This window comes from Oxyura jamaicensis, chromosome 2, assembly GCF_011077185.1.
Source record: "Oxyura jamaicensis isolate SHBP4307 breed ruddy duck chromosome 2, BPBGC_Ojam_1.0, whole genome shotgun sequence".
Lineage (NCBI taxonomy): Eukaryota > Metazoa > Chordata > Aves > Anseriformes > Anatidae > Oxyura > Oxyura jamaicensis.
In genome coordinates this window covers 44,901,180-44,928,027 of record NC_048894.1, presented here as the reverse complement: position 1 = coordinate 44,928,027, position 26,848 = coordinate 44,901,180, and the positions used below count along the sequence as shown (strand labels likewise).

Sequence of the window (26,848 nt, the reverse complement as noted above, 5' to 3'; positions counted from 1 at the left end):
ACATCTACAAGTGGGCAATGCAGCTGAGAGCACATGGACTGTATTGAGAAGTTATCAACAAAGGGAAAGTAGCTGTGTCAGCTCCCATCCTAAAGCTTTAAATTACACTAATGGAGTGCATGACTCTTATCTTCTTAACTGAAGAGGAGTTGATTCGCAAGTAAGACCACTATTTCTCTTTCTGTCTTGAAAACCATGGGAACTTAATGTATCTGGAATACATAGCTCAGATCCCCTTCTACATTACGCACCCCATTGTGTTGTTCAATTAGTTGACTTTCTGTGACCCTATGCTACTGCATAGGGTCACTGCAGTCTTTATTTTTTGTTTGAAGTAATGGAGTCTCCATGGAATACTACTAGAGGCAGACTTTCTGCACTGACTCTGCACAAAAGTAACTAGTGATTCAATCTTGGCATTGGAAAATTGAGAGGTTTGCACAAATTAGGATGGTAAACACCTTACAAGTCGTTACCCTGCAATGCAGTGGAATGACTTCTTTATTCACACAATCCTCCAAAAGCTTAATTTATAGAAGTATTTTCGAAGAAAGAGTTAAAGAGTATGAATCCTATCATAGAAATAGGTGTAGGAGTTTTGGTATTAAGAGGATGACTGCTGAAGCAATCCCCTGCTATATACTCACAAGATCAAATCTATTTTGGTAGGTTTTGAAGCTTATTATTATTGTTGAGCATGATACCACCTACCTTTGAGTGGGATTCATCTCGCATAACTGTTGACATCCAGAATGAAGATGTCCCATGCATGCTAATAACTGTAGATCCCTTTACAATCACCAGAGAGAAAGAGGTACCTCCCAGCATATTCCATCTGACCCATACATTAGAGGTTTTTGCCAAGATAATATTATTCCCTAAAATGTTTATTTCCCCTAACTGTACAAACTTCATATTCAGTTAGGTCAGATGTAGGTGCATAGCTAAGTTCAGCCTGCTTTGCCTTCACGCTCATTTCAGAATTTTTCACTCAAGAAAGAGAAAATTGAAAATTCTGCTCACTTCCCAAGAAAAAGAAAAGGTGATTGTGTCAATACCTGCAAACACAGTCCTGTCTTATCTAAGGTGCTGGTCAATATGAGTGAAAACAAAGACAGACTATGCTTCTTTGATGGAGGAAGTCCTGAAAGGCAAATACTCAGAGGGGGTGTGCTTTCCAGTCAGTCTGTGCAGGCCAATTTGCAGAGGGGTAATGATTATGTGCACATGGACTGCTGGTAAAGCAAAGCCACACAGCCTGTAGGGACTGGATCCTGGCAAGAGATGTCAGTGGGACAGCTCTTCCAACACACAGCATCAGTTCTTGTAACCAAGGTATTCTGAATCACTACAAAATGACAGAACGTTGCTGTTCAAATCTGGCTGCCAACACCTAATTTATTCTGCATTATTGAGAAATCTATTTTTACCTTCTGCCCTTCATTAATTCTAGGCAGCAGTCTGCGTGTTCAAAAGCAGTATTGATTGACACTTAATTATATCGTCAATGAAATCTGAATGAAAATTTTAAAAGTCATTCTAAAATAGAAATTAAAAAAAAAAGAAGTCTGATAAAAGTGAGCAATAATTTCTTTTCAAGAGTACATTATGGTTGATTTTTCTGGCAACAGAGTGTTTGTATGTCTATGCGTTGTGAGTAAACACAGACCCAGTAAATTGTAACAAAGCACTGCCTTAGATATTCCAATGACTTACAACTATTTGTTTATATTACTACTGTATTAACTGTTAAAGGCTGTTATGTGTTTAGTTTGAAAGCTAGGAGGACATTTCTAGATTGCATGAGACTGTCTATGAATAAACTTCAAGATTAATTGGTTGAGAGAATTTCAGGATTCCCTGCCACTGTGGTAAAAGTAGCATTCTGATTTAGCACATAAGCATTTAATTTCTGCTTTAAAACTACAAGAAACTTAAAAAACCTATTAGCTCACAAATTTCAAACAATATTGTAAGTTATTTATAATCTAATGAAGAGGTTTTAGCAATTTGGTTGGTTCCATAAAATGTAAAAACCATTGTACTCTCCTGACATTTTTCACACATTAATTCAGGCTAACATTTGTGATCCTAAGCAAAAGTAGACAGTACTGTTCAGAAGCACTGTACACAATGCCTTACGTTGATGACACAGGGTAGAAATTAATTGTTCCTGAATGCCTTAGGAAGATCGATTTTCAGAACTGACTTGGGCATTTTGGTTCATTGATTTCACTGAGACTTGATCACTGAAGAAAGATTCATCTTGGTTCATTCTGATCAGATCTAAATTAGGTGCCTTTTCCAATCATCTTCAGCATCGTACAAACTGCAATCCCTAAGACTTTCTTGTGGCAGCCTCACCTGATAAAGCTTCTTTAAGCCTTTCAATAATAAGTTTTCTTTTTATTTACACTTTCTACGGTTTTTGGGTAAGTCTACAGATATGCTGGTCAAGACTTGCCATTGTTTAAGCTCATGCTAGATAATATGTCTAATACAGGCTGGAAGAAGTGGCATCTACCGGTGCCTATCCATCCCCAGGAAATAAATCTGGAATTTAGGTCTTACACTTGAAGTATTCTTTCAGCTTTAACTTAAACAGCACATAGCTAACATTACATATGAGAAACCCACTCAGAGCGTATGATGGCCACAAAGAAGTTACTGACAACAATCCACCCTAAGGCAATTATAGGAGCATTATTGTTAATCTTGAAGGAATGCAAGCATCTTTTTCATCAATGTCTCAGATTAATTATACATATGCATACTCACATCATTAATTAATGATACTACTATACACACATATTCCTGACAAAAGAAAATTTCAGTAATGTCACTAGAATCATAGAATCATAAAATCATAGAATCATTGAATATCCCGAGTTGGAAGGGACCCATAAGGATCATCGAATCCAACTCCTGGCACCACACAGGTCTACCCAAAAGTTTAGACCATGTGACTAAGTGCACAGTCCAATTGCTTCTTAAATTCAGACAGGTTCGGTGCAGTGACTACTTCACTGGGGAGCCTGTTCCAGTGTGCAACCACTCTCTTGGTGAAGAACCTCTTCCTGATGTTCAGCCTAAACTTCCCCTGCTTCAGCTTAACCCCATTCCCACAGGTCCTATCACTGGTGTTTACGGAGAATAGGTCGCCTGCCTATCCACTCCCCCTCGCGAGGAAGTTGTAGACTGTGATAAGTTCTCCCCTCAGCCTCCTCTTCTCCAGGCTGAACAGGCCCAGTGACCTCAGCCGCTCCTCATACGTCTTCCCCTCTAGGCCCATCACCATCTTTGTAGCCCTCCTCTGGACACTCTCCAATAGTTTCACATCCTTTTTATACTGTGGTGCCCAGAACTGCACTCGAGGTGAGGCTGCACCAGTGCAGAGTAGAGCTGGACAATCCCTTCCCTTGATCAACTACCAATGCCGTGCTTGATGCACCCCAGGATATGGTTGTCCCTCCTGGCTGCCAGGGAACACTGTTGGCTCATATTCAACTTCCTGTCAACCACAACCCCCAGATCCCTCTCTGCGGGGCTGTTCTCCAGCGTCTCGTTGCCCAGTCTGTACGTATAGCCAGGGTTGCCCCGTCCCAGGTGCAGGACCCGTCACTTGCTTTTGTTAAACTTCATGTGGACAGCTCTCCAATCTGTCCAGACCTCTCTGCAAGGCCTTTCCACCCTCATCCGAGTCCACAATTCCTCCAAGTTTGGTGTCGTCGGCAAATTTGCTCAAAACACCTTCTAGTCCTACATCCAAATCATTTATAAAAACATTGAAGAGGACTGGCCCTAAAATGGAGCCTTGAGGGACCCCACTAGTGACCATCCACCAACCAGATGTGGCCCCATTTACCACAACCCTTTGAGCCCTGCCCGTTAGCCAATTGCTTACCCATCGTATGATGTTTTTGTTAAGTTGTATGCTGGACAGTTTGTCCAGTAGGATCCTATGGGAAACCGTGTCAAAAGCCTTGCTGAAGACCAAAAAGATCACATCAGCTGGTTTCCCTTGATCGACTAGATGGGTGATCTTATCATAAAAGGAAATCAAATTAGTTAGGCAGGACCTACCCCTCATAAACCCATGTTGGCTGGGACCAATGACTGCATTGTCCCCCAGTGGACAAAATCTTGGATTTGAATCACTAAGACAAAATTTTGGAAGTAGTTTTGTTTTTCCTCAGAAAATGAGCATCAAATGTATACTGTTTTCCTAAAGGTCACACACACCTGGTGATTTGTCTTAGAGACAGTCTGTGATGCTTCCACATCCTCCTCCTCTTCACTGCTTTCTGAACAGGATTCAAACTCATCATTATAGTATTCTTCTGCAATTTGTGGGTCTTCAGGGATCTCTAAAGGCAATTAAGAGTTTATAGTATATTGACAGACTATATGCATAACCTTAGAAAGATGCAATGGATTTTATATCACCAATGTTATGTCACTAACAATGCATTCTGTAATTGAAATCATTTGATAGTTTCTCAGCTTAAAATGTGATCTGATGACATGATAAGCAGTACTAAAGCTGTCTCTGCCAAAAGGTCAGATCCTCATATTTAAATTAATGTCCTCAAAGAATCTATATTGATTTTGGGCTGAAATCACTAAACCATAGAATAATTCAGGCTGGAAAGGACCTCAGGGGATCCTATAATTCAACCTCAAAGAAAACAAAAGTTTAAATTTACAAGTGAGAAAATCTGCATGTCTTGCCAAACTCTTCGAATACAAAAACATTAAAAAATGAAAGAAAGTAGTGAAAAGTCAAGCTCCATACATCTAGCTGTCATGCTCACTCAATTTATTACTATCACTTGAGAAGTTATAGAAATAGCAGTGAGTGCAATATTAAAATAGACAATGACCCTCTGAAGCCCAACAACTGTTATTAAAACTCAATATATTAATCACAGCATGAAAGACACCACTTCTTCTCTGCTCCAGGAGAAATCTTTGAGCATCCCTGGCTCCATAAGAAATGAGTTAGTAAAATAACTTGAGGTCTGATTGCACCTGCTTCAGCAAGCTGCCCTTTCTCAGCAAAAGCCCTTAAGCAGTTGTTCAGTTTTAAGCATAGGCTGGACTGTGGTGACTATCAGAATTAACAGCAGGTTCCCTGTTTTTCTAGATAGAGAACTGCAATGCAGAGGGCTGCCCATGGGAAGCACAGGTCAGTGGCAGAGATGAGATCAGAACTTGGGGAAGCCTGGCTCAGCAACTGTCCCATCAACTTCAGCATTTGTGCAGGGGAATACGCTTCCTCACTTCCCTACTGAGTTATTTTCAAGATGATTTACATCCAAGCCTAGGTACAACACTTTTTGTCCTTGGCTAATTTTATTACAGTAAATGTTAATTGAAGACAAAAACAATCTAGTATTAACCTATCATAAATCACTCTTAACATTAGCTCATGCTGACTTCTCCCATTCTCCCAATTGTCTACCTCTTTAAAGAAATGAAAACTGATTTACCTTAAATATTACTGCATTGAAATCAATTAAATTCAAACAATATGTCATAAAAATTAAGAATGTTTAATATATTCTTTTTACTCATTTCACATGGATAAAAAGAAAACAAACAAACAACAACAACCAAAGTATTTAAACAAGTGAATACAATTAAAGATGCCCATGGATATTAGGCATGAGGAATGATTCTATTCTTTAAGGCATAAGAAACTCAGGGGAAAAGTAAAAAAGGGAGAAAATGTATTTATCTGCAGCACTAGGTGGTTGAAGTTCTCCTGCTGAGATATTATCTCTGCTATTATTTACTGTCTCCGGAGTATTTTCAAAAATACTTCCTTTCTTTATAAATTTGATCTACCTCCAAAATGCTGACACATTTTTACTTAGTTTTCTATGTTTTAGAACATTTGTACAAGCTCCATTCTCCATTGCCACAATTTCTAATAAGAAAAAAAAAAAAAAGATAACTTGTGCTTCCATAGGAATCTCCCCCAACCCCCCCCAAAAAAAACTTTTCCCACAAAAGAAAGCATTTACTATTGCATCTAATTGAGTTCTCTGAAATTCAATTTGACAGAAAAGCCTAAAATTTCATCCTAAACAAACAAACAAACAAACAACAAGAAAACCCTCAAATATCATTCATTTTCAGCATGGAAAGAACACTACTAAATGAAGATATGTCTCCATTTCCAGACAGAGTAAACATTTATTTTTCTTTCTTTCAGGGACACTGTCATTCCTGTGATCACTATAATATTATTAGGTTCATCTGCATGCTATCTGTGTGTGTATAAGTATTCACAAACATATGAATCAGCTTAGTTATTATAATGCAAGCACTGGACTACACCAGTGTTTTCTGAGTTGTTTCTGAGTTGTTTCTGAGTGCCCCAACTACATGGAGGGGCTGTCACTGTCCGAAGCCCACTTCCACACCAGCTTCTGCATCCTTTCCAGAATTTCTCATTTTACCATTTGTACTGGGTCTGGCTGGGATGTTAACTTTCCCTGCAGCAGCCCATACAGTGCTGCGCTCTGCACTTGGAGTTAGAACAGCAGTGTATCACACCGGTGTTGTGTCTGCTGCTGAGAAGTGCTGGCACAGCATCAGGACTCTCTCTGACCCTCCTAGGGGGTGGGCAAAAAAGTGAGAAAGAAACATCAGCAGGGCAGCTGACCTAAACCAACCAAAGGGATATTCCATACCATATGATGTCACACTCGCAATAAAAGGTGGAAAAAGGAAGAAGAGGGGAGGGGTGGGCTCTCGTTGTGAAAACGCCTGTCCTCCTCCTGAACACCGGCTACGTGCGTTGAGGCCCTGCTTCAAGGACGTGGTCAAGCATCGCTCATTTGTGGGAAGTAGAGAGTAATTTCTTTCCTGTGCACTTCCACATAGCCTTTACTTGTTTTGTTTAGTTATTCCCTTCCCCCCCTCCCTCTTCCCCTTTCCCTTTTTTCCCTTTAGTTGAATTGTTTAATTAATAATAGTATTTCCTTAATAATATTTTTTTTCTTAATTAAATTATCCTTATCTCAACCCATGAGTTGTTCTTTCCTTTACTTCTTCCCCTCCTCATCTGAGGAGGGGGAGTGAGAGAACAGTTGTGGTGTTCAGTTGCCTAGCACGGTAAAACCACCACAGTCCTTTTTGGCACCCAACGTGGGGCTCAAAGGGTTGAGATAACAATAGAATTGATTAAAAGTCTTACAACTAACACACTTACTTGCTAGTCACCATGTTCAGTGTCCTGTTAATATTGGCTTGTTTGATCATGTGTCATGCAATCCGAGTCATATTCTCCTTTCTCCTCTATATCCGATCCGAGAATGTGCTACAATCTGTGTTCGTTTTTTTAAACTCGCTGTGCTGCCAAGCACTGGCCTTGAGTTTAATCTGGCACTCAGGCTCTGCACTGTTATCATTTGGGTCTCGTGGAAACTATCTTTTAGAGAATATTCAGAATTACACTGCCTTTCTTTCCTCATCTGGAAGTCAGTTTATGAATAATATCAGGAATGGTACCTTCTCCTTCTTTCACAGTGGGCTAATTACAACAGTTTTTGAGTATTTTGAATATCCATGTGTAACCCATATATTGCTATTTCTAATTCTGCATAACGGGTCTCCTCTTCTCTCTAAGATTAGTCGATTGTTTAGAAAGCTTACCCGGCAATCTGTCCTGAAACAGCCTTGTGGCGGGTGGCAAGGTGTGTGGGAGGATATAGGCAGGTACCTGTCACGGGTGTCTCCCCCAGTAGTTTTGAACTTCACCCCTGAACAAGTGCAAAATCCTAAAAACCTGATAGAATGTTTGAGAGTCGTATGCCCTGACCCTGACAATGCCGGAGAACGACAGCTTGCAGCATTGTGCTGGGTCCTGGCTTACTCCTACCAAACACTGTTTAACATCATCCAGCACCTTGAAGAGAGGGAGAATGTCTCTGAATCTGATGACCAGATAACACATGCTGTGGCTGACCCAGAGGACCAACTGACTATGGTATCAGTCGCCCCCACAGTCAAGTCAAAACAATGGAAATGGAAGTCAGCTCGTTTAGTAAGGGAAGAAGCCTCTCCTAAGAAGGAGGGAGAAGGGGAAGAGGCAGGCACCTCTAAAACAGAGCCATCACAAAAACAGCAGGAGGAAGAGATGGAAATCATAAACAAATCAGAAACCACTCAATCCCTAACCCTGAGCGAGTTGCAAGAAATACGAAAGGATTATGGTCGACACCCAGGTGAACACATCCTCACCTGGCTGCTTTGATGCTGGGACACAGGGGCCAATAGCCTACAATTAGAAGGCAATGAAGCCAAGCAGTTGGGATCCCTCTCCAGAGAAATGGTAATTGATAAAGGAATTGGGAGAGGGACACAGGTTCTCAGCCTCTGGAGGCGACTCCTGGCAGCTGTGAAAGAAAGGTATCCCCATAAGGAAGACATTGTATATCAAGTAGGCAAGTGGGCCACTATGGGTAAAGGTCTCCAGCAACTGAGGGAATTAGCTGTGCTGGAGATGATTTACAGTGATTTGGACAATGCCCAGACACCTAAAGATCCCGATGAAGTCCAATGCACAACATCCATGTGGCGTAAATTGGTGCGGAGTGCACCATCATCACATGCCAGTATGCTGGCAATATTTAATTGGGATGAGGGGATGGGGCCAACAGTGTATAATCTGTCCTGCCAGCTTAAAAAATATGAAGACAATCTCTCTGCTCCACTATGGGCCTGTGTCTCAGCTGTGGAGAAACCGTCTGAAAGACCTGACCACCTTGTAGAACGAGCATATCCCTCCTCATCCAGACGGAGTGATATTTCAGCCACTGAGAATCAGTATTTTCCTGCTCAAGAGAGAGAGTACCCAAGACGCACACCACGTGGCACCTTGTGGTTTTATCTGCATGACTATGGGGAAGATGTGAGGAAATGGGATGGTGTACCTACTTCAACCCTAGCTGCTCGGGTACATGAACTGAAAGGAAATATAGCAGCAAGAAGAGGGGGCCCTAAGAAAAACGCTGCTCCAGTTTCTGTTGGGCAGTTCTCCAGAGGCAGTAGAAGAGCTGATGTTATTCTTGACCCTGATGAAGGGACCTCAGCTTCTCATTTGCAAGAATTAAGTGGCAGATGCTCCAACCAGGACTAGAGGGGCCCTGCCTCTGGCCAGGCAGAGAGAGATTTATTGGACTGTGTGGATCCAATGGCCTGGCACATTGGAACCACAAGAATACAAAGCTCTAGTGGACAGTGGTGCACAATGTACTTTAATGCCATCAGGCTACCAAGGGACAGAACCTATCCGTATCTCTGGAGTGATAAAGGGATCCCAACAGCTAACTGTATTGGAAGCTGAAGTGAGTCTAACTGGGAATGAGTGGCAAAAGCACCCCATTGTGACTGGCCCAGAGGCTCCATGCGTCCTTGACATAGACCACCTCAAGAGAGGGTACTTCAAGGATCCAAAAGGGTACCAGTGGGCTTTTGGCATAGCTGCTTTGAGCACAGATATTAGGCAGCTGTCTACCCTACCTGGCCTTTCAGAAGACCCCTCCGTTGTAGGATTGCTGAAGGTTGAAGAACAGCAGGTACCAATCGCTATGACAACGGTGCACCGACAGCAATATCGCACCAACCGAGACTCCCTGATTCCCATCCATGAGTTGGTTCATCGGCTGGAGAGTCAAGGAGTGATCAGCAAGACTCGCTCACCCTTTAATAGTCCTATATGGCCAGTGTGAAAGTCTAACGGCGAGTGGTGGCTAACGGTGGACTATCGTGGCCTGAACGAAGTCACGCCATCGCTGAGTGCTGCAGTGCCGGACATGCTAGAACTTCAGTACGAACTAGAGTCAAAGGCAGCCAAGTGGTACGCCACAATTGATATCGCTAATGCATTTTTCTCCATGTCTTTGGCAGCAGCATGCAGGCCACAGTTTGCTTTCACTTGGAGGGGCATCCAATACGCCTGGAATCCACTGCCCCAGGGGTGGAAACACAGCCCTACCATTTGCCATGGACTGATCCAGTCTGCACTGGAACAAGGGGGAGCTCCTGAACACCTGCAGTACATTGATGACATGCTTGTGTGGGGCAACACAGCAGAAAAAGTTTTTGAGAAAGGGAAAAAAGTAATCCAAATTCTGAAAGCTGGTTTTGCCATTAAACAGAGTAAGGTCAAGGGACCTGCACAGGAAATCCAGTTCCTGGGAGTAAAATGGCAGGATAGACATCGCCATATTCCGATGGATGTGATCAACAAAATAACGGCAATGTCTCCGCCAACTAGCAAAAAGGAAACACAAGCTTTCCTAGGCCTTGTGGGATTCTGGAGAATGCATGTTCCAGGCTATAGTCAGCTTGTGAGTCCTCTATATCGAGTGACTCGAAAGAGAAACTATTTCGAGTGTGGCCCTGAGCAACAACAGGCCTTTGAACAAATCAAACAAGAAATAGCTCGTGCAGTAGCCCTTGGGCCTGTCCATATCAGACCAGCTGTGCAAAACATACTTTACACTGCAGCTGGGGAGCATGGCCTCACCTGGAGCCTCTGGCAGAAGACCCCAGAAGAAACTCGAGGTCGACCTCTGGGGTTCTGGAGCGGGGGCTATTGAGGATCAGAAGCCAATTACACCCCAACTGAAAAAGAGATACTAACAGCATACGAGGGTGTTCAAGCTGCTTCAGAAGTTGTGGGTACAGAAGCACAGCTCCTCTTGGCACCAAGGCTACCTGTGTTACATTGGATGTTCAAAGGGAAAATCCCCACTACACACCATGTGACTGATGCTATGTGTAGCAAGTGGATAGCATTATTTACACAGCGGGCTCGAATGGGAAAACCTAATCGCCCAGGAATCCTGGAAGAGACCATGGACTGGCCAGAAGGCAGAGATTTCAGAGTTCCGACAGAAGAGGTAACCTGTGCTGAAGAGGGACCACCATATAATGAGTTGCCAGAAGACAGAAAGCAGTATGTGTTGTTCACTCACAGATCCTGCTGTGTGGTAAGGAGCCATCGGAAATGTAAAGCTGCTGTGTGGAGTCCCACACGACGAGTTGTGGAGGCCATGGAAGGGGAAGGCGAGTCGAGTAAGTATGCAGATGTAAAAGGCATACAACTAGCCCTAGAGATTGACGAAAGAGAAAAATGGCCAGTACTGTATCTCTACACTGACTCACGGATGGTGGCAAATGCTCCGTGGGGGTGGCTGCAGCAATGGAAACAGAGCAACTGGCAGTGCAGAGGTAAACCTATCTGGGCTGCTACCCTGCAGCAAGATATTGCTGCCTGGGTAGAAAACCTGGATGTAAAAGTACGTCATGTGGATGCCCACATGCCCAAGAAGCACATCTGAGGAACATCAGAACAACAAAGAGGCAGATCGAGCTTCAGCAATTGAAGTGGCTCAGGTGGACCTGGACTGGGGACGTAAGGGTGAGCTGTTTGTAGCTCGATGGGCCCATGAAACATCAGGATATCTGGGGAAGGATGCCACATACAGATGGGCTTGTGATTGAGGGGTGGACCTGACCATTGAGGCCATCACACAGGTTACCCATTGAGTGTGAGACCTGTGCTGCAATCAAGAGAGCCATGAAGGTAAAATCTCCCTGGAACAGGGGCAGATGGCTAGGGTTTTGATATGAAGAGGCCTGGCAAATTGACTATATCGGACCACTCCCACAAACCTGCCAAGGCAAACGGTACATACTCACCATGGTTGAAGCAACAACTGGGTGGCTGGAAACATACCCCGTAAACCATGCCACGGCCCGAAACACTATCTTGGGCCTAGAAAGACAAGTGCTGTGGCATCATGATACACCAGAGAGAATCGAGTCTGACAATGGGAGTCATTTCCGAAACAATTTGGTCACCTCCTGGGCCAAGAAGCATGGTATTGAGTGGGTGTATCACATCCCTTATCACCCACAAGCCTCTGGGAAAGTTGAAAGGTACAATGGACTGTTAAAGACTATGTTAAGAGCATTGGGTGCTGGGACATGGAAACAATGGGACATAAATCTACCAGAAGCCACTTGGCTAGTTAATAACAGGGGGTCTGAGAGCCATGCTGGTCCTGCCGAAACAAAACCCCTACACACAGTGAAGGGAGCTAAAGTCCCTGTAGTGCATGTAGGAAAGTGGATGGGGAAGGCGGTGTGGGTTGCTCGTGTCTTGGGAAAAGGCAAACCCACTCGTGGGATTGTCTTCACCCAAAGACCAGGGTATACATGGTGGTAATGCAGAAGGATGGGGATATCAGGTGTGTGCCTCAAGGAGATCTAACTTTGGGAGAAAACTAATCTGTAATCTAAGTTATATGTTGTAGGAAGATGCTGCAAGATCAACGACAGGTCAACTTTGCAAGGAACTGGGCAAGCGCAACAAGGACTTGAGCTAAGCTGGTGCTGGCGTCCAGGCATTGAACTCCGCCTGCCCTGAGTGACCACTTCGGCAGATGAAGACTAAATCATCAACAGTTCTTAAGGACATTTTCCGAGAGAGCCTATAGAATGTAAAGATGTACCTACCTATCAATGTGTTAAAGAACAAGGAACAATCATGATGAGAATATGCCAAAGTATGGGGGACCTGAGAGTGACACAAATGTTATGGAATAAGGGGTGGAGGTTGTACTGGGTCTGGCTGGGATGTTAACTTTCCCTGCAGCAGCCCATACAGTGCTGCGCTCTGCACTTGTAGCTAGAACAGCAGTGGTATCACACCGGTGTTGTGTCTGCTGCTGAGCAGTGCTGGCACAGCATCAGGACTCTCTCTGACCCTCCTAGGGGGTGGGCAAAAAAGTGAGAAAGAAACATCATCAGGGCAGCTGACCTAAACCAACCAAAGGGATATTCCATACCATATGATGTCACACTCAGCAATAAAAGGGGGAAAAAGGAAGAAGAGGGGAGGGGTGGGCTCTCGTTGTGAAAACGTCTGTCCTCCTCCCAAACACCGGCTACGTGCATTGAGGCCCTGCTTCAAGGACGTGGTCAAGCATCACTCATTTGTGGGAAGTAGAGAGCAATTTCTTTCCTGTGCACTTCCACATAGCCTTTACTTGTTTTGTTTAGTTATTCCCTTCCCCTCCCCCCCTTCCCCTTTCCCTTTTTTCCCTTTAGTTGAATTGTTTAATTAATAATAATATTTCCTTAATAATATTTTTTCTCTTTAATTAAATTATCCTTATCTCAACCCGTGAGTTGTTCTTTCCTTTACTTCTTCCCCTCCTCATCTGAGGAGGGGGAGTGAGAGAGCAGTTGTGGTGTTCAGTTGCCTAGCACGGTAAAACCACCATACCATTTCTGACATTGTTTTGACAGCTGCACAAAGATGGCCAGTTAATCTGAATTTAGTAACACAATTTTAAATGTTAGTTCAAACACGAGAGATACTCCAGGATACAGATGTTTCCTGCCCCCAATTCAGAGGCTGTTTCAAGTGACATTTCTCCAACAAAGACAATGTGTTCAGTGGAGCTTAGGAGTTAATAACTATGTGTCTCTAGAACTTCTCTTTGCTATGACATATATCTTTTAGGCAGGCACTTTCAAAACATCAACATACTCATTTAGAATACATGGTTCAGTGTAACATTTTCTACTAAGTAGAGCCAGCTCCCAGTTGCCCATATGCTACAGATGCAGAGAAACAGCTCTGGTTGTCTGCCGAATTAATTTGGATACAGAAGAGCTTATTTAGCTGAGACAGGATCAGGAACGAATTTCAGGAACACAAAAGCCGGCTTTAGCACAGCAGATACCAAAAGTCATCACGGCGAGCTGTGTCTGTGCTTGCTGCCCACAGAACCCTTCTGAATATCGTAGCATTGTAGCATGGTGCAGTATAGCTCCACGGAGTGAGGCACCAAAGAAACAACTGAGACTGACTCACCTCTGCTAGAGCCAGCGTGAAGAAACCTAGTAAAATTCAAGTTCACCCCCCGATAATGACATGCTTCTCTCAGTCCTTTAGTGAAGTGCAGATAACTTGAGTGAGCTGGGGTTTGGGTTCAGGGAAGACACTTTTAGGGGTGGCTGGGTCCCATATGCTGACATTTCCACGTCTGCAGTCAATATTTTGGGACATTTACTACCTGAGTTTTCCCATGATTCTCAGTATTTTAACTCTTCCCCTTTCCACTAGCCAAACAGCAAAGAGCTGGTTACTGCCACCATCTCATGAATGTCCTTGGCACAGCTCCACATCTCAGCAATATATCACAGAAGGAAAAAACTTGGTTTGTGCTTTTGTATGACTAGCTTTAACAAAAATGTTCTTTGGGCAAGGTCTGTTTGACTCATTTATGCACTTTTGCAAAGCCTAGCGTGGACTCCAAGACCAGGACCTTGACTGTCCTCTCTGACACAAAACAGAAATTAAATCTATGTGTGCCTGGAAGGAACTCTGGGGAAAAAGTAATTAATTAATTAATTAATTAATTAATTAAATTAAATTAATAAATGATGCTAGTGAGATGAACACAAGTCTATCATATCAAAAGAGGGAACCAAACTTCTGCTGCAGCACCCAGGATACACGGGACCAGGAGTACAGCATTGTATTTCAGAACGTCCTGACACCAACTGCAGCCCATTGGACCCACGTGCTCACACAGCACTCCTGATCTTCCCAAGAACAACAGGTCCAAATCCACCCATTCCTTCCATGCAGGAAAGTCACCCTGTGCAGCATACATATGGTAGTCAGGGGCTTGGCCTTCTTCACAGAGCCTTGGAAAACAAACACTGCAGTAACAGCCAGTGTAAAGTATTGTAATAATGTGTCAGATAAAACATGGCCCCAACACCATTGTAATATAGGTGTCCCTCGGTCACCTGTTCTTCCTCTGATACAGCCCACTTACACACTCCTGATGGAGCACAAAGCAAGGTCTCTATTGCTGTTTCCTCACATTCGTGATCCCAATCTGTCAGCTGGTATCTGAAAATACATGACATTGTATCTAGCTTTGTATATTTCACTAAAGACAGTCAACGGCACCTTTTATGTCCTCACAAAGCACTCCATTCAGAACAAACTCAGCTATTGCTTACATACTGCTAGGTATAGCATTGAGAGGTTCAATATTTGTAAAGTGTATTATATATTCAAAATAAAAAAGCTCTGAATAATAACCTTCCCCTTTAGATTTCTTTCTATATATTACCATGACATTAATAGTAGTAGAAAGAAGGGTAAAACCCCATTATCTAAAGATCATAAAAGCCCAGCTATTTCCCAAGAAGACAAGCTATGCAGAAAACAAAGAAATGCAATACTTGCAATATTTTGTTTAAATCCACCAAGAGCTTTCTCCATGTAACATAGTATCTTGGCGACAACAACGGTTTTCTCCAAAGAGATTAAAATTTGATATATATCTTTAATTTTCTCTTGCTTTGAAGTCTTACTTGTAATTGGTGTATTAATGCAGCATTCTCACATTGCAGTGCATGCAGAAGACAACAAGTAAGGCCCCTTTTATTTTACTAAAAAAATAAATAAATAAAGAGGGAAGAGAAGAAAAAAAAAAAAGACTTGTATAACACACGTTCATTTTCACCACTTGTATTCACAATAATGAACGCACACTTGGCACTTAAGGACTATTTCACTTTTTTTTTTTTTTCTTTTTTTTTTTTTTTAATCCCAAACTTCAGCACACACCTGGAAAAAACTAGATTATCTCAGCAGTCACTTTCTGATCTTAAGGAAAAAAGTAGTTCTTGTTCAAGCTCCACACTCCTCTGCCTGCACAGTACCACAGACAGTAAGGCAAGGAGAAAAGCATTGTACTACTCTGACACACATGTGCTCTTCAGAATAGCACATCGCTCATCACAGAGCATTCACAAGAAAACAGAATGAGCTGAGGCATTGTAACTTGGGGAGTGGTATGAAACACACAGATATAAAACAACATGACTTTCATAATCCTGAAGGAGAGCAAGGGCTCTGTGCCCCTCTGGGCTCAGGGTCAATACTCATTCGATTAGGAAAAATAAGATAACTCCATTATTATAATTTAGGATTACACAGATTTTTTATTTTCCCTAGTGTGGGATAACATTAACAGCTTCCATTAAACAGGATTGCCATCCATTGGTCAGCTATAAACAAGATATGCATTATTAAGATCTGACGATTCACTGCTTGGAAAGTCAGTCGAAGCTTCTGTCCAACTAAACTAGGCTGAAAATGACTTTGGAAAGGTATTGATTAGGAAATGAACTAAGGGATATAACAGGACTTTTGTGTCCCAAAATGTCTTGTATGATCCTTTTGACTCAACACAAAACGGATTACTTTTTAGTGATAGAAGTCATTAAAAGAACTACCTTCTGACACAACCATATACAGCATAGCTGTAATGAAAAATGATTTGTTCTAAAATGAGAGCCAGAAATATAACCAAAGTTAAACATTAATATTTAATACTTATGTTAATACGTATGCTCAAGGGTAGGAAGGCTCTGCAGGAGGATCTGGAGAGGCTGGACCGATGGGCCAAGGTCAACTGCATGAAGTTCAACAAGGCCAAGTGCCAGGTCCTGCACCTGGGGCACAACAACCCCAAACAGCGCTACAGGCTGGGAGATGAGTGGTTGGACAGCTGCCTGTCAGAGAAGGACCTGGGAGTAGTGGTTGATAGTCGGCTGAATATGAGCCAGCAGTGTGCTCAGGCGGCCAAGAAGGCCAGCAGCATCCTGGCCTGTATAAGAAACAGTGTGGCCAGCAGGGCCAGGGAGGTGATTGTCCCCCTGTACTCGCCTCTGGTGAGGCCGCACCTCGAGTACTGCATTCAGTTTTGGGCCCCTCGCTACAAGAAGGACATGGAGGTGCTCGAGCGAGTCCAGAGAAGGGCTATGAAGCTGGTGAAGGGTCTGGAGAACAAGTCTTACGAGGAGCGGCTGAGGGAGCTGGGACTGTTTAGCCTGGAGAAGAGGAGGCTCAGGGGTGACCTTATTGCACTCTACAGGTACCTGAAAGGAGGCTGTAGCGAGGTGGGGGTTGGTCTGTTCTCCCACGTGCCTGGTGACAGGACAATGGGGAATGGGCTAAAATTGCGCCAGGGGAGGTTTAGGTTGGATATTAGGAAGAACTTCTTTACTGAACGGGTTGTTAGTCACTGGAATAGGCTGCCCAGGGAAGTGGTTGAGTCACCATCCCTGGAGGTCTTGAAAAGACGTTTAGATGTAGAGTTTAGGGATATGGTTTAGTGGAGGACTTGTTAGCGTTAGGTAGGAGGTTGGACTCGGTGATCTTGGAGGTCTCTTCCAACCTAGACTATTCTGTGATTCTGTTTTTAGCATTATAAAGAGGAAAAGGTGTGATTTACCTGTGGACTTCACTGAGTAAATTTAGCTATTATGAAATGTCTAGGAAAAATGGAGATAAAGAGAATATAAATCAGAGTGGAAGTCGTCTATTACCTGATGTTAGAAATGAAGTAATTACTTCAAAGTGTTTTTCCATAGGGGAAAAAAAACAAACAAAACAAAACAAAAAAACAACTTTCTTTTAAACCCAAATCAGATTTCCAGGAAAAATATTTTGTTTCAAGAACATAGCTCTTTTCCTCAAACCTTCTACATCTTGTCATTTTATCTGTAGATCCACAGGCAGAGCATGAAAGAAAGAAAGGAGTTGCTAAAAGGAGCTGTTAACAAAAAAGAACAGGAAGAAAGCCTAGTTTTATTACATTTTTCCCTTAATTTTCTGAGTGTTTTTTTTTTTTTCCCTTCCAATTTTCTAATGGTCATGCTTACAGAAAAGGGAGCTTTGGCAGGCAGTGACAATGAAATGATGCCATACTGCCTTTCAGGAACAGTTTAAATTTCACCAAATCTAGAAGCTTTCCAGATATACAGAAATCCTTTTAGTTCTGATGGGTGAATGAAGAGAAAAAGTAAAATAACGACGTAGTCAATAACAGGGAGCACTTACTGAGTCCTGGAAGCCATTTCCTTTACACACAAAGAGGGTTGCTTTACACAAGGGTTGTTCTAAGGGTTGTTCCTGTTGCACAATGTCCAGCAGAAACAGAGTAAGCGCTGTACATTAAAGGAAAAATTACCATGAAGCTACCTTACAACATCAGCTTAAAACTACCTTAGCCCTTGCTTTATTTCAAACTTTTTGATTGGTCAAAGCTTATTCTCAAATAAAAATTCATTTTTCCTGTTGAATCTGGCAGAGATTGCCTGATACTTTCTCTCTTGGTGGGATGACAGTGCTGGGAAGGAAAGAGTCCATGTATTAACAGAAAAAGCTGCCTCTTAAGGAAGCCACTTCCTTCCCCCCAAGGTTTAGTTCAAGAATGCCATTTTCAAGAGATAAAATGGGACTGTTTTCACAATGAGAGTAGAAAACATGGAACAGTTCAGATCAGAACTTGGTGTAAGCAGTGTGCACATGAGATTCTGGATGCAGTAAAGATACATGTAAAATACATTTAATTTGGGTATAAGTATTAATGTAAATTATATGTTGGACATGTACAAAAAGAAGTAAATGACTGCAGCCAAGCAAATCTACAAAGAAAATACTGAGACCCCCAACACCCAGATGTAATTAACTGGTGAAACTCAGTGTATTTTCCTAGATTGCAGGGGTACAATTTGCTCCATGAAGCAGATGAAATAGCAGGAGAATATAAACTCAGTCTTTATTGCTGTCACCTTCTCATTCCCTGCAGCTAGTTGTCTGACAGACACGTACATCACTCAAAGCTAAACTAGTAGAAACTGCAAATTAATTCAGTATATTTCAGAGCAAATTCTCACTCACTTGGAATTGGCTCCAGTCACCATATAATTTGGCCCAGCTTCCCAGAAATGCTGTTTAGTTTGATAAGTGAGCCAGAATACTACAACTGGGGGCAGACTGGGATTCCTTCTGCAGTGCTTTTCAATGCCATCCTGTTCACAGATGCTTTGTTTGCAAGTAAATGCCTGGTATGTCTTCATTTTCGTTTCGTTTGACATGGAGTCTAAAGTGCGGTGTAGAGTTGTATCGCCCACTAAGCAAAACAACTTGGAACAAAAACTAGTACCTTTCTAACAAAGGTACAATACTGAAATTGTAACAATATCTGCCATAGGATCTAGTATAGAATATTTTGTACATATACAAATTTGGAGCATTTGCCTCCTTCCTAAATTCATGCAGTGTTTTGTAAATGGGTTTTAACTTAAGGCTTTGGAATGAATGAAGGGGCTTCCAGTGCAGACTTTGAAATGTCTCAGTCAGAATCATTTTAACTGTTGTCATTGACCAAGGTAACTTATGAGGTAGGCTCTATTTATCAATGCCAAATGAAATCAATATGAAAAAGAAAACAGAAAAAAAAAAAAAAAGTAGGAACTATAGAGTAGCATGATTTGTTTTCCCCAAATATTCAGTGTTCATAGAAGAGGACAACACTCCTTTACGTACAATGGACAATGCTATTCTACAAAGATGCTTCTAAATTACCCGCAATGCTAGACAGCTGAAACTTCAAAAAATTTCCAATAATAGTTCTTTAATTGTATGGCTACCCTCATGGAAAAAGGATTTAAATAGGAAGCAATAAAACCAAAGCAAGAGATCAGTTCTCCAAAGGCAATACTTCTAGGGAAGAACCAATTAGACAAGGAGAATAGGAGAATATTCAGTCAATAAAATAATAACTAAAAAAAAACAAAAACAAAAACAAAAAAGCAATGTATAGATTCCTTTTCCTATTTGTGTCTAAAACTTGCAAATTTTGTTAAACCTTAATCTTGCTAGAATAAATCAGATTTATTATTCCTTTAATTGAATCTGGGACAAAGTGGGATCTCAATGTGAAACCAAGCAATGAAAACATGAGACAGATGAGCATGCTCCCAGTGTGCCTACACTCTCAGACCCTGTGAGAGTGGCAGGAGTTTTGGCACCCCATGTGCAAAGAACAAGTGAAGGACTGGTAGCTGAAAATTTCAGAACTAAACGGGCAAGATTCTCTCAGCAAGTATCTCATAGTGCCATTTCAGCAAGTTGGGTAATACGCCTTATGATTCTGGAAATATTCCTGCTTATAACACAGATCTGTGTTTTTACAGTTACTATGATATTATTCTTGTGTGCTAATTTACTCGTTAGCGGTTATGGTCCTCACCTTCCTACTGAAGAAACAGCAATGTAAATCAGTATGCACAAATTATCCCTCAAGAATAAACACACTTCGCTGTGACTCCAGTAAAGATACACGTTATGTCTCAGATGAGTTTCTCCAATTATTTTTATTCCCCTTTTGCTTTTCCTAATTTGCATAATTTAATTTTGACATGCAAAATTCAGCTTTCTGGCCTAGCTGCTGCAAGAGTGGTTCTGAGCAAGTATTATAGAAGAATTTTTCATCTTTCTTCACAAAGGAGATCCATGGCAGAAACTCATCCAAGCCTTAATTCCTAGCTCAAGAAAAGCTGTTTCCTTTAGGGCTACTAGGTTTACTGGTTTTGCACAAAGTAGGGTAACCACACAGAAGAAGAGACCAGTGGATAACCCACAGTAGAAGTCACTTCAATGTTATCTTCTTGAGACAAGTCTTTCTGGTTACAAAGGATATTACAGCAACAACAACAGCAATAATAATAATAATAATGCAGAAAGGTCCTTACTGCTTCCTATGATAAATATTATTCTGCTCTATCTTGACCTGCCAGACTGAAAAACAAAACAAGACGTGATTTTTCTAAAAGCCTAAAATATACGTATGTGTAGAGATGCTTAAAGATGCATTCAGAAATATTTCATGCTTTTTATCTTACAGGATGAAAAAAATCCTGTCAATTGTTCAGAAAAGCTTGCAAAAATAACAGAAAAATATGATAATAATTTATAATGAGTGAACATTTCCTACTTGAGAGTCAGCTGAACTTCACCTACTTGAAATTCAAAGCAATATGTCCATAACTTACACTATTTCTATATTTCCATTGCTAATTGTATTCGATTACTGTAATGTATTTAGCTATTTTAGAATCCTAATGAAATCAGGGGTTTGTCAGATGTAACATATTGCAACATATTAAGGTCAGGAATTTAACATGATGATAATCTTTGGAGTATAAAGAAATAAAAAGAGTAGAGTACAAACCAGAAGGATTGTGTGATATGTCCCTTTAATTTATGTCTTTAGTTTTTCTTTTCTTTTTGTTTTCTATACAAATATTTTAAATACAGCAAGTAGTTAGTTTAAGCTATTTTGCTGCTTTAACTTCACTCCTTCCCACACACAAACAAGGCTAGTAAGAGCAGAAGAGTAGTTTATGTGGAACTAGCACTCTTACAGAAGGGAACGAAATGGATGCGAATGCAGGTGAAGTCCCAGCTAGTAATGTACTGATGATCCAAAAATGCAAGACATAATATTATGTTGGTTGCCCATGGGTCCAGTGTTGTTTTGCTGTGTGGTCTTTTTCATTCTAGTCACTTAAGTGCAAAGAGGACAAGCCCTTAAAAATAGATATGTATTAGTATATATAATTTCTTGAATGCTTAAAAAAAAATCTCACTCTAGTTTACCATGTATTATCAGCTGTGAAGTTGATACGAATATCAAGTGGCACATTTAGCCACAAATGCCAGTGTGTGGCTTTAACTTTTCATGCCCGTTAGACTGTAGCTTGTTGAATTTATTACTCCTTTAGCCCCTGTAAAAAGTATGGGATTCTGATAACTGAGATAGCTTTCAGCCCAATATCTTTCAACTGCAAAAATTGATCCAAATCAGTATCAAAGATAAGGAAATGGTAGTTTTTGTTGCATGTGTAATTGCACTGAGCTTTCTGGGAGCACTTTTAGATATAGTTTACGAATTTGCAGCCAATTTCAAGGTAACTTCTACTGTAGAAATTGAATCAGAAACTTTGAACATTTAGCTATTACAGTTGTGTAACAGGATTATATCTTGTTCTTTATGCTTCATGCCACTGCCAAGACTGAGCTTCTCTACCTAGAGGATTTTCTGTGTAGTAAACTAAGAAACTGTAGATTTTCCACATTAATTTCTCACATGGATAAGTATAGTGCATACTCTGACAAAGATTTCTCTGGCTTACAAATAAAATTCCCATAACTAGTCCTTCTTATTTATTAAATACATCTGCAAACTTAGAGCCAGCCAATGGGAATCAAGCTGTATACAGAGTTGAGAGGAATTATGCTGTAAAATGTGGCTTCATTAGATAATCCTGCAACTGAAGCAAAAGGTATTGCACACAAATAATTAATATGATATAGTGACAGAGATGCAATTTTCCATCCCAGCCCAGCATGAGGTAACCCACAGAGAAAAGCTGCAGTGATCTACCAGTACAACAAAAATCCCTGGAAAAGATGACCCTTGGCACCAGAACCTTTTCTCAATACCCAGTTCTCTGGGAAAATGGACATCTGCTTATCTGATTACATTTTTCGTATTATCAGAAAAATAGACTATGAGCTCAACAAAGTTAATCAGCGGATGATCATGAGGTATATTGCTATATTAGAAAGTAATGCATGATAATGCATGATATTTTGTGATGTTTCCAATAGCTCTTCAAAAGGAGGCCATGTCAGAAGGACCATTAAACATCTAATGAACCCCATCCAGCTGGAACAGACTTCTAGATGGCATAGGAAGGCACTGACCGTATTTGTCCATAACATCAAGGCTGGGTGTAGCTTATGGGTACTTCTATCTTTTGGGTGATAATTTTTCCTCATGTTTCAGAAAATAAATCATTTATTCCACCTGAACTTAATACCTTTCATGGAAAAGAGCAGTTAAATATGGGCAATCCTTCTTCTTTACAGCATTTTTTTCTTTCTAATATATAAAAGTGACATCTAGTTGTCCAGCCCTATGATATAATTTGCCTTGTCATTATTCTCACATGACGACTATTGAAACAAAGTACTTGCACTCACAAGATAGACAGCAATGTTCAGAGAAAAACAAAACAAAACAAACAACAACAACAACAACAACAACCAAACTACATTACTGTATCTATCCTAGTCCAAATCCTTTTTTTTTTTTTTTTTTTTTTTTACAAAGGAACAGGTCAAGAGACAGGAAAACAAACAAACAAAATAAACAAACAAATGTGCTGTCACCTAATTCATTGCAAAGTAGCTTTTCTTTTTGATGACAGTCAAAGAGGATGTGTGACTAATTTCCTAGATAAGTATGAACAAAAATAGGAAATATAGATACAGGTTTTTCCTGACACATTTTTAATGATTTGCAGAATGCGCATTTTAATATTCAGAAAACAAAAAAAATGAGCTGGAGAAATGTAGCAAAAAAAAAAAAAAGCACAAAGGGAACTTATTTATAAAATATTAGCAATTTTATGCTACTCCTTCTAAATAAATGAAAGATCATATGTAAATGGATTCACATATATTTTTGACACACATATCTGCATTTAATACTGACAATGACTCCATGTCTCCGAGTACAATCTTAACCTGAGATTTACTTCAGCTCCTTTATGTGTTTTGCTTGTACTTGAAGAACAGGAGATGGAAAAGATGGGAAGATATCTAGAGAAAAAGAAAACTGTTCCCACTGGTACAATATATTCTTAACTGCTCTGTCCACCTTAGTTTTAAATTATTTTTATGATAAAAGTTACGTAACTTTCTGGATAAATAAGATGTAGACACCAACATTCTTCAATTAATATTAAACACAACTATAATACATAGTTGTGTTTATAGTTCAGTGAATATCTCCAGTTATCAAATACAGTTTATTTTAAATTTGGTTCCCAAATAACAAATGTCTTCAGCATGGTCTCACAATGGTGACTGCTGTTAGTGCTGGCATCAGGGACACCCCAAGACCATTTTCCATTGGTCTTCCAATGGTTTTTCCATTGGTTTGTATTTACAAAGGTTTGCATATCTGAGGAATGAGGCAGTGCTCTAATTAGCTGAAACAATACAGGAACAGTATATACTATTCTAATAATATACTCAACACACTTCAGCCCTTCACTCAGTATGGTTAGTAATAATTAGAATGGCAATTTTTCTAGGTGACTCTCAGCAACTCTGTTGTCTGCCTTCCTACAAAAGAAAGGAACATTATTGCTCCAGATTGTCTGAGTAAAGGTGCAAAACTTAAAAAGATGATTACAGTAACTTAAGAGAAATAGAAATGTAAAGCACATATTTAATCCTTTGCAAGTAATGTTACCTACCCACCTGCAAAAACTCTTAGTAGATCTGCAACGTGCAGAAGAGTAATTACCCAGACATGAAGAATCCTTTGCTCTAGCAAGCATGCAAAATGTAGCAAAACCTAGGACCAGGTCCTCCTAAGATCCAGAACCCAAAGATTTACAGAAATATTTCTTAATAACCCACTGTGGATACCTACTTACCCTGCTGGCAGTGCATGCTAAGAGGATTCCCTATGCTTTTGTGATTATGAGTTTTCCTAACATATTGGCTGATGTTTTATGAGAGGAGACTTGATTTCCTTGCAAGCTCAGCCAGCACTGCAGATCAGCACTTCAAATGCTTCCCAGCACTGTAAGGATGGTGACAAGAAGGGTGGGAATGGCACAGAAGCAACACACCACTGTGCAGAAAAAGTTTCAAATAGAAATCTAAAGAGTTAGCTTAGACTAGCCAGACATCTCTGAAATAAGCTCCCGGTACTAGAATACCTACTTGATCCCTCAAGGACCTACATATTATGTGTCAAATTACATAGCTCTGAACTGACTAATCAGCTGTGGTTTTGCTGTTACTAGATGGGATATGGGAAGGGCATGTTGATTAGGTGGTATGATTTGTAATCTGCAGCTGCAAATAATTGAGGAATTAGCTTGCACACTAAATCAGTGGGAGATGGTTTGCATCAGGTCTTGCACATAGCAGTTTATGTAACAGTAGCAAACTTTTATGGTCCAGGCCATTTTTACTCTTCATCTTGGGAAAGGTGTCTTAACACAATTAAAACATACAGTTACCACTTTACACACAGGTTATATAAATCTATGTAACCAGGAACAACACAGCAAAGCTGGCAAGGGAGAGGTCTGCTCTGCTGGAGTCAGTATGTATAGAACCACTTTCCAGAAGCTAAGCTGGAATGAATCACCAATACAAAGAAAGACCAGAATATTATAACAACATACACTGGATGACCCTGAGAACTGGAATCATGGAAAAGGAAAATTCAAAGAACAGAGTCCTAGCAGAGTGCAAGCATTAAAACAAAAATAATCTGTTGTAAACTGGGGGATGACAGCTGGGAAGCATCTTAAGGAAGGAGGGTTCAGGTATGCTGTGAGTGGCCAGTGTTAAAAGGTATGAAAAATACAGAAGTATATTATAGAAGTGTTACACAGAAGGTATTAATGTTGCCATGCTGCTTATGAAATCATGAGGAGAGTAAGCAAAGGAAGGAAAATCAATATTTAAGCTGCAAGTCAATAGAGTAATGCATCCTGCAAAGCTGGCATGAAACAGCCAGAGGTAATTCTAAGGCAGAAATAAGAAGGTTCAAAAGCACTGCAATATTTTGGCCCCGAAACACCTTTCTACACAGAGAAGCAGAGGGATCTTTCCAGAATATATTAAACTGATCAAATTATTTAGGAAAGGGGAAGTATGAGTAGATACATATGGCAGCCACACACTGGACTCAGTGTTGCAAAGGACGCTTGTACTTTTTCTACAGAAAGAAAGCAAGTGGTGGGGAAATGATGCCACTGTGGACAGCATTTCTCTAGCAAAGCACCAAGAGCAGCCACGATAACAGCTCTGAAAATGTGTGTTCTCAACGCACAGCTTCGGCTCCTGGGTCACTGAAACAAAAATAGCATAACTTGCTATTCACATAACTTTTCACCATTGCCCACTCCCATGTTAAACTGGACCCTTCTTGAGTTCAATTAACCACAGAATCACAGAATTACCTAGGTTGGAAGAGACCTCCAAGATCATCTAGTCCAACCTCTGACCTAACACTAACAAGTCCTCCACTAAGCCACATCCCTAAGCTCTACATCTAAACGTCTTTTGAAGACCTCCAGGGATGGTGACTCAGCAGCACATTCCAATGCCCAACAACCCTTTCAGTAAGGAAGATTTTCCTAATTTCCAAACCTCCCCTGGCACAACTTTAGCCCATTCCCCCTCATCCTATCACCAGGCACGTGGGAGAACAGACCAATCCCCATCTTGCTACCGCCTCCTTTAAGGTATCTATAGAGAGCTATAAGGTCGCCCCGAAGCCTTCTCTTTTCCAGGCGGAACTATCCCAGCTCCCTCAGCCACTCCTCATAAGACTTGTTCTCCAGTCTCCTCACCAACTTCATTGCCCTTCTCTGCATACGCTCCAAGATCACGATGTCTGTCTTGTAGGGAGGGGCCCAAAACGAAACACAGTACTTGAGGTGTGACCTCACCAGAGCAGAGTACAGGGGGACAATCACTTCCCTACTTCTGCTGGCCACACTGTTTCTTATACAAGCCAGGATGCCGTTGGACTTCTAGGACACCTGACCACAATGCTGGCTCGTGTTCAGCCGACTATAAACCAATAGTCCCAAGTCATTCTCTGCCAAGCAGCTTTACATCCACTCATCTCCCAGCCTATAATGCTGCTTGGGGTTTTTGTGCAGTGGAAGATGAGCAGCTCCAGGTACGGATCCCACAGTCTCACCAAGGTGCAGGGAGAGCAGCCCCTCAAGAGCAAAACATCCTGATTTTCTCAAGGTGTGAAAGGAAACTTCCCACTTCCCAGCGCAGCCATCTTGGAAGAGACCAAACCCAGGACTGGGCCAAGGATTGGGC

At 41.2% G+C, this 26,848-nt stretch overlaps 1 protein-coding gene across 9 annotated transcripts in view; it reads right to left on the bottom strand.

Annotated features, from left to right (window-relative positions):
• NEK11 (NIMA related kinase 11) overlaps window positions 1-26,848 on the bottom strand; it is a 117,384-nt gene that overhangs the window by 33,456 nt on the left and 57,080 nt on the right. For all 9 annotated transcript variants that reach the window (XM_035317040.1, XM_035317045.1, XM_035317047.1 and 6 more), the window contains one exon: window positions 4,243-4,367. In XM_035317040.1, the coding sequence (XP_035172931.1) occupies window positions 4,243-4,367 (125 nt within the window). The remainder of the gene's footprint in view (window positions 1-4,242; window positions 4,368-26,848) is intronic.